This window comes from Notolepis coatsorum (genome assembly GCF_963971535.1).
Source record: "Notolepis coatsorum genome assembly, chromosome: 3".
Taxonomy (NCBI): Eukaryota; Metazoa; Chordata; class Actinopteri; order Aulopiformes; family Paralepididae; genus Notolepis; species Notolepis coatsorum.
In genome coordinates this window covers 123,830,819-123,843,437 of record NC_140167.1, presented here as the reverse complement: position 1 = coordinate 123,843,437, position 12,619 = coordinate 123,830,819, and the positions used below count along the sequence as shown (strand labels likewise).

The 12,619-nt window shown below is 41.3% G+C and overlaps 1 protein-coding gene across 1 annotated transcript in view; it reads right to left on the bottom strand.

The window, feature by feature from the left end:
* The window catches only part of esyt3 (extended synaptotagmin-like protein 3), a 96,391-nt gene extending 85,338 nt beyond the window's left edge, over positions 1-11,053 (bottom strand). Inside the window, 11 exon segments of the mRNA XM_084310012.1 lie at positions 463-545; positions 1,534-1,710; positions 3,227-3,347; positions 3,459-3,514; positions 3,635-3,724; positions 4,002-4,071; positions 5,723-5,799; positions 6,362-6,496; positions 6,655-6,696; positions 10,529-10,635; positions 10,638-11,053. Coding sequence (XP_084166138.1) covers positions 463-545; positions 1,534-1,710; positions 3,227-3,347; positions 3,459-3,514; positions 3,635-3,724; positions 4,002-4,071; positions 5,723-5,799; positions 6,362-6,496; positions 6,655-6,696; positions 10,529-10,635; positions 10,638-10,908 — 1,229 coding nt within the window. The 5' untranslated portion in view covers positions 10,909-11,053.
* Between the last annotated feature and the right edge of the window lie 1,566 nt (positions 11,054-12,619).

Sequence of the window (12,619 nt, the reverse complement as noted above, 5' to 3'; positions counted from 1 at the left end):
ACCATCCAAATCCTTAGTCGGGGACAGCCCTAGTATACTGTATACTTTACTTACTCATAGTATATATTCAGATTCTAAGTGTTATTGACCATATTTATTGTAACATATAATATAACTGATAGGGCATACAGACCCTCATATGCACCTTTGATTACTTGCTCATATGCTTATATTCAGAGTTAATTATATTGTTTACACTGCTTATTTTTACTATAATTGTATTGCCTATATTTATGTCTTCTACCATTAACATGCCCATACCTGTACCACCCCCCCCCCCCCCCCCTCCCTGCTATGATGCCCACATTTCCACTAGGTGATCAATAAAGGAATTATCTTGTCTTATCTTTTTATAAATATGTCTATGGCAAGATCCCATTCAACAGAGACCGCACTGGGTCCACTATCTGATATTCATTAAGGGGCTCCATCAAACAGCTAATACAGAAATGGTTTCCTTACCTTCCCAGGAAGTCATCTTTGTCCCTGTCCTCATCATATAGCTCCACCTCCAGCTCCTGTCCCGGCGCCTCATGGACTACAAACTGCAGACAGACGAAGCAAGATTTTTTTATCAAGTGTCTTTATGATGTAATTGTCTCTGTAAAGGTAGCCTAACTTTTTTTAAAGCAGTGAACACCTCGACTTTTATTCAGAGTTTATCTTGTTCTGTACCTTCTATCTGATGTTTCTAACCTCCCCTCCCCCGTGCTGCTATGGCACATGCATTTCCCCAAGGGGATTAATAAAGGATTTGCACTACAACTCGTACACCTACTGTGAATTGTACCTAAACTGCACCTCGTCCATTTATGCCTTGCACTATATAGTATTGTATATTAGTACACTGCACAGTATTGTATATTGTATGGTAACTACGTCTACGAACATTGTACATATGTCTAAACTGAACACTGTGACCTCTTTTTTTTCTTCTAATTTTTACTATGTTTTTATTTCATACTTATCTTGTCATGCACAGTCTCTGGAGCGCAACAGTAAGAAGCATTTTGTACAAAAGTATTCTGTACTTCTGTATGACAACTATTAAAGAAACTTGAAACTTGAACTAAAGGAACATTTTATCTTATCTTAGTGGTCAGAGGAGAAGTCACTCTGGGGGGCTTAAAAGTAGGAGGCGGGGCAAATATAGGCCAATGAAATATGATCTGCCCCGAGTCCAACAGCACCATCTGCGAGTCTCCATGACAAACAGTTTGCGAGATATGAAAGGGGGCAGCACAGACATAGACCAATGTAAGTGGATGTCCCCTCTGAGTGCAATGGCACCACCGACAAGTCTCTACGACAAACAGTTCACAACATATGAAAGGGGAGGGGATTATGTGTAGTTGTACGTGTTATTTTTAATTAAATAGGTCATAAAATGTAATACGTGTCAGTGAGCACATTATCATTATAAACATTATAATTGTGATATAGTTTGTATAGTTTCATATTTTGAATAACTGAAAATAAACTGACCCCAGGCTTGGTTTGTAAAGATTGCGTATTTCAACTCTCATTCCTTACCTCATAAACTTCATCCCAACGTGGGTTCAGGTTCTCTTTGACGGTCTGGGATTTGAACTCGTTGTTGCCAACTCTAAGTACTACGTAGGGGTCAGACTTGCCCTTCACCATACCCAGCATATAAGTATCTTTGGCCACCAGGTCCTTGGCCTCCAGCACGTGGACCCTCACCACACCCTGAGGAGAGAAGTCAGTACCTCAAACCAAGAACCAGAGAACTCTGCTTCAACTTTAAATTCATTATCCAAGGTTGGTAAGTTCAGAATGCTGCGTTTGTGATTCGTAGTTAAAGACAGTAGAGGTTGAGTACTTTCTTGTGATATACGACACATTCATACTCCCAAGTGATTTTAATTGAATGTACAAATACAAATACATGGGCTGACCAAAACATTTAAAAAAAAAGGGGGCAGTAGGGTTAAATTAAGACCAAACACACTAGAAACCATAACACCTAAAACATACCCCATGACATAACCCCAAGTATGACTTGAAAGAGCATGACACAATCCCATATAAATAAACAACCAAATCTGAAGTTTTTCTCATGATATGAACAGTTTCATTCCAAAGTGAGATATCCCCATCTGACCAAATCACCATCCCCCAAAAATGTAAAAAGGTACATTTTGGGCTCCGATGAGCCTACTAAACACAAATTGTGAAGTAAGACAAACCAGTCAGCCATTCAGCTTTGCCTCTCCCTCCTACGTGAAGTGGGGGCTCGTAGACAATGGGCAGTTGTTGTCTTATGAGTCTGTGTGAAAAATGTGCATGTACAAAATTGCGACTTGCTCGTAAACACTCGTTTTCCACCTAAATGGTTCACTAAAATGTTTCGGACAACATTTTTGTCAAGAAATAGGATATGCAATTGCTGGATCTTAACCCTCTAAAGCCTACATAGACAAAGGTTCGCCTGGACATAGTGTTGTATTTTTGCCAATTCTGAGCTTATTCTTTGAGTCAGTATCAAGTGTTGATCAACCTATTATGATTCAGGGGAACCTACACTTTATTTCTGGTGCGGTGTAAAGTCACCACCATACATTACCTTTGTGTGAGCATAAAATATTTGATATTATAAAAAAATTTAAATATATACAACAAAATATTTAAAAAATTAAAACACCCAGTGAAAATACCTTGCGTTTTGTTGAATAACTGCATAGTTTACCAGGGAATTCGTTTTTTTTTCAACATGAAAAGTTCTATTTTGGTGTTTTGAACCTCCATGTGCCATTTCAAATTTCCTCTCCGTTTGTTCAGAAGAAAGCTATCTAGATAGCACAAATTAATGGAAGAGGATACGGATCAGATAGCTTAGCTTAAAACTCCGGGAGAGGCGTTTTTGACCAACAGCTAGGCTAGCTGATCCGTATCCGCTTCCATTCATGTGTACTAAGCTGAGCCAGATAGCTTTCTACTGAACGCACAGAGAAAATAGGTATCTTACTGAATCTTCTTGTCTGACTCTGGAGAAGACGGTAAGCACATTACCATAATGTTGGCGTGTCCCTTTAAGACCTTTGCTTACGACACTGTGACTATTTTTAGAATGCTGTTTTTAAAGTATTGCTCAATGAATATGAGGGATGGACCCCCTTTACCCCTTTTCCCTCCTGACGGGAGGTGTTATCATCACTTGTATTATGGACTAAGTAACATATCAGATTTAGAGTGGGTTACATACACGAGGTAGAGGGAACCTCAACTGGTCCACTTTGACCTGGTCCATGAGAGGGATACACAGGCGGTTGGGAAGCACCATGAGAGCGGCAATGATGTCCAAGATGGCCCCTTCAGACAGATGACTGACAGGAGATAGAAGCGGTCAAACATCATTGGGAGACTGGGCACTATGAGGTTAAAGTTATCATCATAGCTGTTGGCTAATGGTCTCTGGGTTTTCCATGGAGACAAACCTGCAGCTTGGAGTGTCCAGGAGGTTGGTCATGCCTGTCCAATTGATTTGCAGGGTCTGAAAAATTATTTATTATATAATCATTCATTTATACCTTTAGCTGGTGAGGCGGCTTGATTAAAAACAGTAATGAAATGATTGTTATTCTTTTTTTTTTTTAAATCCATGAGCACTCACAGGACGGCGAATGAAAAAAAGGGTGACTCCGCCCACGATCGGAGCTTGACCACACAGAGGCTCCAGAATTACCCTTAGCCTGCCTTCAAACTGAAAAGGAACCAGGGCAATTTGACATGAATCACTGGAGCTCACGAGACATGAAAGATACCTTGTTCAAATTATGCAAATAGAAAACTGTTTAAATATTAACACTTTTTTAGTTCTACACAATCATATCATATCTGCCTATCTCCTGTGCAACAGATAAGAAAGAGTGTAATGATTCTAGTGAAGCAACTTGCTAAATATGTACCTAAAACTACTTAGTACAAGAGTTGTGGATAGGCATGGTGCCAGGTGCAATACAGAAAAATGACATGCCCACCTGAAGTCCTTTGACACCGACTGTGATGGGTGGTTTCACTGTTGCGTCAATGTCCACATCACCTTCATAACTGCAAAGTAAATGGTTATTGTAAAAACGGTAAAAATCAACGTCCACATCCCCTTCATAACTGCAAAGTAAATGGTTATTGTAAAAACATGTCATTGGCAGGGTAGGAAACTGATACCAGCCACAAGCTAATTAACCAAAGAAATAAATTTCAAATTAGGCTGTCGTTGGAGGGTTTGTCTACTCTACTGTACTCCCGACAGCTACTTTGGCCGATTAAATAGTTTCTTCTATTGTATAGACGGTTTCAAAGTGACAACAATAACATTCTAAAAGGACCCAAGTCCTTAGGGAGGTGTAGTGGTTATGTCATTGCTGTTTCCCGCGCGGTCCACTCCTCTAGAAATCGCAATGTATTTCCAATGGACACATTTCTAAATTGTCTGGTTTAAAACAAATAAAGCATGAACATTGGCATGGTGTACCTTTCTGTGTGTATTCATCCACAATCTATAGCTCAACATGAAAAAATTCGCAATTAATCGTAAAGGTAGCAAAATAACATTTATGTTTTCGTTCACTGAGGAACTACACAATGGCCGTGACGTGTATTAGGCGACAGCACTGAACGACAGGCGTTCTACTGGTAAGTGTAGTTCTTTTTTAACAACAAATTAAACAACCTTATAACTAACTTTATTTCAACCACAAATGCTTAAACAATAATGTTAGTGATAGAAGGGAACTCATTTTGTGAAAAAATGGAAAGCTTGCCAATGTTCATGAGGCAGAATTATTACAATAGCCGATAATACATTTTCCCAATGATGAATCCCTATACGGGTGGACCGTGTGGGAAACTAAACTGACGTCAGACTACACCTCCCTATTTTCTGTTGCTATTGCAATAGTTGATAGGAAATACATGTAGGTCCAAACTGTTACCTAGCAACAGAATTCCAATTTTCAAGTAACAGACCATTTTCTTGTTAGTTGCATGTTACATTCTTCTACCCAATTCAGATGCAAGTCAGTTGCAACTTGAAAGTGCCCAAGTTGCCCATACAAGTTGCTTGTGTAATGCTGGCCTAAAATCTGTTTGGCTGGTAGAATATTGAAAATATGGGAAGGAGGATATTCAGAAGCAAATAAAAACCTAAAAAAACAACAACACAGTAGTACACAGTAACACTAAGGTCACTTTCACACCTATATATATTGCGAGATTGTTGCATTTTTCCTTTGGTTCGGTTAGCTTTCACACTGCACGTTGTCAAGTGTACCAAACATTGTAAACAAATGTCATGTAGCCAAAATGGTTGCTCGTCTATTGGACAGAATATCCGAGTGAAGAGACAATTCCCGACACTGACAAACAAACCAAGCTTTCTAAACAAAGCCATGTGATAATGCATTTGGAAATATATACGAGAAATGTCAACAAAAACTGCTCAATCAGCTTCATTAAATGTGCTATTTCTCAGGTATTTTCCTCTCTTTGGTCCGGTTTGCATTCACACCTCAAACAAACTGCACCAGGGTTCACTTGGAAGCAAACAGCAACACTTTTTCAGGTGGACCAGTGTTCGTAGTTTGGTCCGCGACTGAGTTTGAATGAGCTTTCACACCAAAATGGACCAAAGAGCTCAGGTGTGAAAGTGACCTTCATTTGGAAGTGATTGAAGTCAGAGTACAGTCTTGTAAAACCTTACAGTATATTCATGTCCAGGATCACCTCCCTCTTGTCCACTTCATCCGTCCACACTTTCATTCCAGTGATCTTGAGAGGCTGGAATCAAAAGGGACATCATCATGACAAATACCACAAAATGTAGACATATATATCGCCATTGCTGTATAGAAAGACTTCGGAACCTCGGTTTTGGTGGTGTTTCGTGTTTTTACTTTAATGTAAAGTCCATGTGGTCCCAAGTACGCTGAAAAAGTTGCAGGATGCTGAGACTCATTCAAGGTCAGTTAGAGTATTTCAAACATGCTGTTTATTTGCTGAAAGGTTTGATTGTTAGATAAGAGGTCCTCATTTGATGGCAGTGTTGTATGTATGTTGATGTTGTATGCATGTTGGGGATATATTGTGGCGCATTAGTATGAATGTGGATGAATCTGCGGTGGGTTTGTAAAACTCATGGTCAAAATGAAGGTGATTTATTTATTTAATTAGTCAGTTGATAAGCCTAATATTGTGATTTGATGTAAGGTTTTAATTGCATTGTGCATTACTAAATTGATGATGTAATCAGTCCTGTCACATTCATATATAGCAGTGAAATGCGGGTGGTCATGCCCGCTTCGATTGTGCAAAGATGATTAACTCATGATGACTAACTCACCGTGTGTCCAAAGTGAATCTTGGTAAACTTAAATGTATTGAGGGCGGGGTTGGATTTCCTGACAATCGGCTCGATCTGCTCCTTCAGGAGTTTGTCCATAAAAATGCCAAAGAAAGGCCAAGCCTTCTCCAACACCTGATCACATACAACAAACAAACAAACAAACAACAAACAAACAAACAAACAGGAGACCTGTAAGTGTGCCACACAATTCCAACACGCAATCCCAATGACGAAAGGAGTATATGTTGACACTGTGCATTGAAGGAGGTAGGTTAGCTGCATCGTATTACCTTGTTAAGCCATTCAACTTTCTCAACCTCAGGGAAGTGGACCTTTGGAAAACAACAAATTATTCAGTTATTTTATTTTGGTCCAAGTGACAAGAGAATTTGCAGTAACATGCACATTGCACAACAACAACAATGATAATAATTATTATTCTTCAATAGTCTATTATGATGATTATTAGCTATTATGAATGATCATGATGTGACGTGATGATTGATTGATTGATTGATTGATTGAAAACTTTATTAACAGATTGCAGAATGGGTACAGTACAGTACAGCTCAATACATACAATTGTTAAGGGGATGCAGACCAGAGAAAGACTTTCGTCTTGTTTACATCAGGGTCCCCCATTTTCAATTCATCGTAACATATGTGACATACATGACATACCGATAGACAGTACTGCTACATCTATACATTTATGACATACCAGATTTGCAATTACAGTACTGTTTGTGATACAAAAAGAGTCCAGAAAGAAAAGAGTATATACATTAGACGTAGAAACTGTACATTGGATTGGGTAGGTGGGGGTGGGGGGGGACTGTACATTGGAGGTGGATGGGTGGGGGGGGGGGGGGGGGGGTTGGGTAGGAGGGGTGGGTGGGTGGGGGACACTGTACACCTGTACAAACAAACACTGTACATTGGATTATTGACAAGACCATACTTGGTAATTTACTGTACATTGGAGGGGGTTGTGTTCGGACATTTACAGGGGCCAGTTTCGAGTTGCAGTCTCCCTTAGGTGTTTTTTGAGAGTGTTTTTGAAAGTGGGTAGTGATTCACATTCCTTTACAGCTTTGGGTAGGGCGTTCCACATTGATGTGGCATAATTGCGAAACGTGTTTAGTCCCTTGTTTGAGAACATGATTTGTGGAGCTCCCTCTGGTGTTGTGATCGTGGTATTCACTGACCTTTGGGAAGTATTTTGTCATGTACATGGGTACCTTGGTCGTGTAGTGTATCTTGTAGACCAGGCCCATTGCAAGTTGCTGTACTCTGTCGTCTACTCTAAGCCATCCTAGGTTGTCAAAGTGGGCAGGGGTGAGGTGGGTTCTAGGAGTAAGGTCAAGCAGTAGTCTGACCAGTTTGTTTTGAGATGTTTGTAATTTTGTTTTTAGCGCCTTTGAGGTGCTTTGGTACCATGAGGTGCAAGCATAGTCGTAGTACCCTTGAATGAGTGCTCCTGCTAGAGTCTTCAGGGTATTCTTGTTTACCAGTGAGGAGATCTGGTACAAGAATCGAGTTTGTTGGTTGACTTTTTTTATTACATTGGATGCCATTTTGTCACAGGAAAGATTTGCCTCTAGGATGGAACCCAGGTAGGTGATGAATACACATTAAAGAAAACATACTGAATAACAGTAAGCCATGATAAAAAAAAATCACGCCTAAATGGTTTCCTTGATAGAGCCAGATAAACTAGATTAAAACACACAAAATTGCAACACAGCGAAATAAAATAAGATGGCAGTGAACGATTTTGTGTTTGCCATGAAAGTGTAGCCACTTCAGAAATATGCAGTCCTTGGGTGTGTGAATCTTGAAACCAAATGAAAGTGGCATGATTGTCATGGTTTTTAATGGAGCTTTAAACTGGATTTGAACTGTTTTGATATTGGCCTAGTAAAAACGTTTGAGTAATGACCCTATTCATGAAATGATCCGAGCCTTAATCCAAATGTAAATTTAAAAAAATATATATATAATAATAATTAGCATCCTCACCACAGAAAGCGCAAAACATGTGTTTGGGTGCATCATCTCACAATAAAATTAATGGTCTGAGCAGGTATCTGGCATGAGGAGGACTAATTGCAACTAGAGTTTCTGATAAGTTTGGAATTTGTGAAAGGTTTAAAGTTTGTGATGTTCCGTTTGTAAATGCCACTGTAACGGGGAGCTGTATTTTGACTTGTGATGGAATACAAAAGATGTGAAGAGCTCACTTTCCACCTGTAACGTCTACAGGTAACGACAATCTGTGTGCAGGTACCCACATGGAATAGAGGTCAATACGCTTTATTCATAGATATTGTAATTATATATATAATAGATATATACTCTAATATTATGATTGCATATAGTTGGATTATGACAGCCAATTGTATGTTAAATGTATGGTAATCAAGGGGGCTAAGTAACAGACATTTGCATCTGATCATTTGTATAACATTCTCCCCCACTCACAATACAGCAAGATGGCACAAGAGGGGGAGGGACGAAGAAGAGTGAGCCCATGTTTCCCTCTGACAACTGGCATCAGATCAGCCCACTGTATTTTCTCCATTGTTGTTGCCCCTCATAGTCATAACTTATATGAGTGTGGTTTAGATGTGTGTGAAAGCCACACAGACTGATCGCAGCAGCATCAACAAACTATCATTACACATGGGCAAAACAGAGTCCATTCTCTTCGGTTCAAATAACAAACTCAGCAAGACCGACGGCTTCTCGGTTACAGACAGTGGGTGCCAATATTATCACAAGGAAAGATGAAATTACCTACCTGGGTTCCATCCTAGAGGCTAATCTTTCCTGTGACAAAATGGCATCCAATGTAATAAAAAAAGTCAACCAACGAACGCGATTCTTGTACCGGATCTCCTCTCTGGTAAACAAGAATACCCTGAAGACTCTAGCAGGAGCACTCATTCAAGGGTACTACGACTATGCTTGCACCTCATGGTACCAAAGCACCTCAAAGGCACTAAAAAACAAATTACAAACATCTCAAAACAAGCTAGTCAGACTACTACTTGACCTGACTCCTAGAACCCACCTCACCCCTGCCCACTTTGACAACCTAGGATGGCTTAGAGTAGACGACAGAGTACAGCAACTTGCAATGGGCCTGGTCTACAAGATACACTACGCGACCAAGGTACCCATGTACATGTCAAAATACTTCCCAAAGGTCAGTGAATACCACGATCACAACACCAGAGGGAGCTCCACAAATCATGTAAAACCCAGATTCGGCTCAAACAAGGGACTAAACACGTTTCGCAATTATGCCACATCAATGTGGAACGCCCTGCCTAAAGCTGTAAAGGAATGTGAATCACTACCCACCTTCAAAAACACTCTCAAAAAACACCTACGTGAGACTGCAATTCGAAACTGGCCCCTACAAATGTCCTAACCTAGTTGTACAGTAAATGACCAAGTAAGGCTTTGTCAATATTCCAATGTACAGTGTAAAATGTGTGTGTGTCCCCTACCCACCCCCCTCCCCCCCCCCCCCCCCCCACCTCCAATGTACAGCCCTCACCCAACCCACCCAACCCCACCCCACCAACCTCCTCCAATGTACAGTTTCTATGCCAAATGTATATACACTCCTTTTCTGGACACTTTTGTATCACAAACAGTACTGTATTTGCAAATCTGATATGTCATAAATGTATAGATGTAGCAGTACTGTCTATCTGTATGTCATGTATGTCATATATGTTATGATGAATTGAAAATGGGGGACCCTGATGTAAACAAGACGAAAGTCTTTCTCTGGTCTGCATCCCCTTAACAATTGTATGTATTGAGATGTACTGTACTGTACCCATTCTGCAATCTGTTAATAAACTTTTCAATCAATCAATCAATCACCACCAGTCAAGTCAACAGTGGATGATAATGATATGGTATGGGGTATTATATATGGTTTGATTAATGAAAACTGTATTAACAGCAGAATTGCAGAATGGGTACAGTACAGCTCAATACACACAACTGCTAAGAGGATGAATGTATGAATAAATAATGAAGATATTGTAGATTCATACATGGTCCAATACTTTTTTTCTTGCATAAATCTGACGTTAGCTTTCAGTGCATAGCGCTGTGGTCAGTCATGGCCCAAATACATACCCAAGTTGCCATGTGCAATGTTTTTAACTCGTTGCAGATCACGTTTGCTTCGTTATCCACGAAGCTTATGGCACTTCCTATTCGGACATCTTTCCACTGGCGGTTTTCTTCCACCAAGTGATCATCATCAAGCACAACAGGACCCAGCTAACACTGAGCCCTAGGTATCCTGTCAGATACACGGGGTAAAAGACCAACGCCGCTTTACCAAAGTACATCATGAACTCCATCAGAATGTGGTTGACGGCACTCGGGCTCAACTCCTCCACGCTTCCCAGGATGGAGCCGCCGCCGCCATGGCCGCCCCCATCACCTGTGGATGAAAGCGGCTCTGAGTTTTGTTGAAGTCCACTGCGCTCCGCCATGTCGCGGCGTCGCATCCCAGCGCTGTTTCCTGGCACCGTTTCCAAGTATAATGACTGTATATGGTTTTATTTCGTTGGTGACATTAGATAAAAGCGCCTAGTTGCACTTGCTACATGTCGAGCTCGAATCGCAGCTATGAATTCCAGGGGACTTCCGTGTCTGACCCTCGCAGGTAGACACTCCCCAAAATCCTCACCTGCGCCCTACTGCATAACCTCGTTCCTAACTTTATCTCCTCCGTGAGATAGACTGGTAAAGCACTACGATCGAAAGTGTGAATTTCCGGTGTATGTACTTCCCCTGGAAGCTGCCAGTCCGAACGGACCAAACTTTTCCCGAATCCTGTCGGCAAACAAGCTAGAACGTCCCGGTCATGTAGTAAATTATTCAGGCAAAGCCGTTGCAGTGGCTTAAACGAGGAAATATTGTGCACTTCACACGTTTCTATAATTGTTTTGTCGAAACCGGAAAGCCTGTAGCCGGTACTTCCGTTTTCACACTTTAGGAGGCATAGTTTTACCAGCCTACCTACTGCATCAAATCCACCCAATAGTATCCATCTGCAGAACGTCAGCCCAGCACTCTCAGTCCCCATGCTGTCAGGCCCCTCAGGAATTTGGGTCACGAGACCGGCCCGCTCGCGTGTATCCTTTCCGCAACGGAATTCGGTTTCCGGGTTCCTCTGATTGGCCGCGACCCCCACGTGACCCGCCCCCCTATCCACCGCTCTGCCGCTGCCAGAGCTCGCTTCCTCATTGTTTACATCAGGGTCCCCCATTTTCAATTCATATAGAACGACTACGCCGTAACAAATCATTAAAAAAATATACCGTTAACTGGAATATGTTGTGCCTTTTCACATATGTTGGATTATGTAATTGGTTTGTCATGACAAACAAATAAAAAAATCGTGATTTACCCGCTGGCTACAACAACACTCAGTGACTGCATGTAGTCAGAGCCAGAGCTCAGCGATCACTGTGTGTTGTTGTAGCCAGCGGGTAAATCGCGATTTTTTTAATTTGTAAACATATTCCAGTTAACAGTATATTTTTTTAATGATGTGTTACGGCGTAGTCGTTCTATATGAATTGAAATTTCTCTGGTCTGCATCCCCTTAACAATTGTGTGTATTGAGCCGTACTGTATTGTACCCATTCTGCAATCTGTTAAATAAAGTTTTCATTCATTCATTCATTCATTCATTCATTCAGTCAATACTTCCATGCGTATAAATTGAGGAAGCGAGCGAGTCCGCGGCTGCTCGCTCTGCCGCGCGCGGCAGCGGCAGAGCGGTGGGGCTCGCTCTGACGCACGCGGCAGCGCCAGAGCGGTGGATAGCGGGGCGGGTCACGTGGTGGTCGCGGCCAATCAGAGGAACCCGGAAACCGAATTCCGTTGCAAAACCGAATTCCGTTGCGGAAAGGATACACGCGGCCTGCTCAGCAGCGCCACCCACCCAATGGCTGAATTGCCAATGGCTGAATTGGAGTATTGCACTGTGCGTGATTGATTGATTGATTGATTGATTGATTGATTGATTGATTGATTGATTGATTGATTGAAAACTTTACATTGGAATACTGACAAAGCCATACTTGGTAATTTACTGTACAACTGGGTTACGACATTTGTGGGGGCCAGTTTCGAATTGCAGTCTCCCGTAGGTGTTCTTTGAGAGTGTTTTTGAAAGTGGGTAGTGATTCACATTCCTTTACAGCTTTG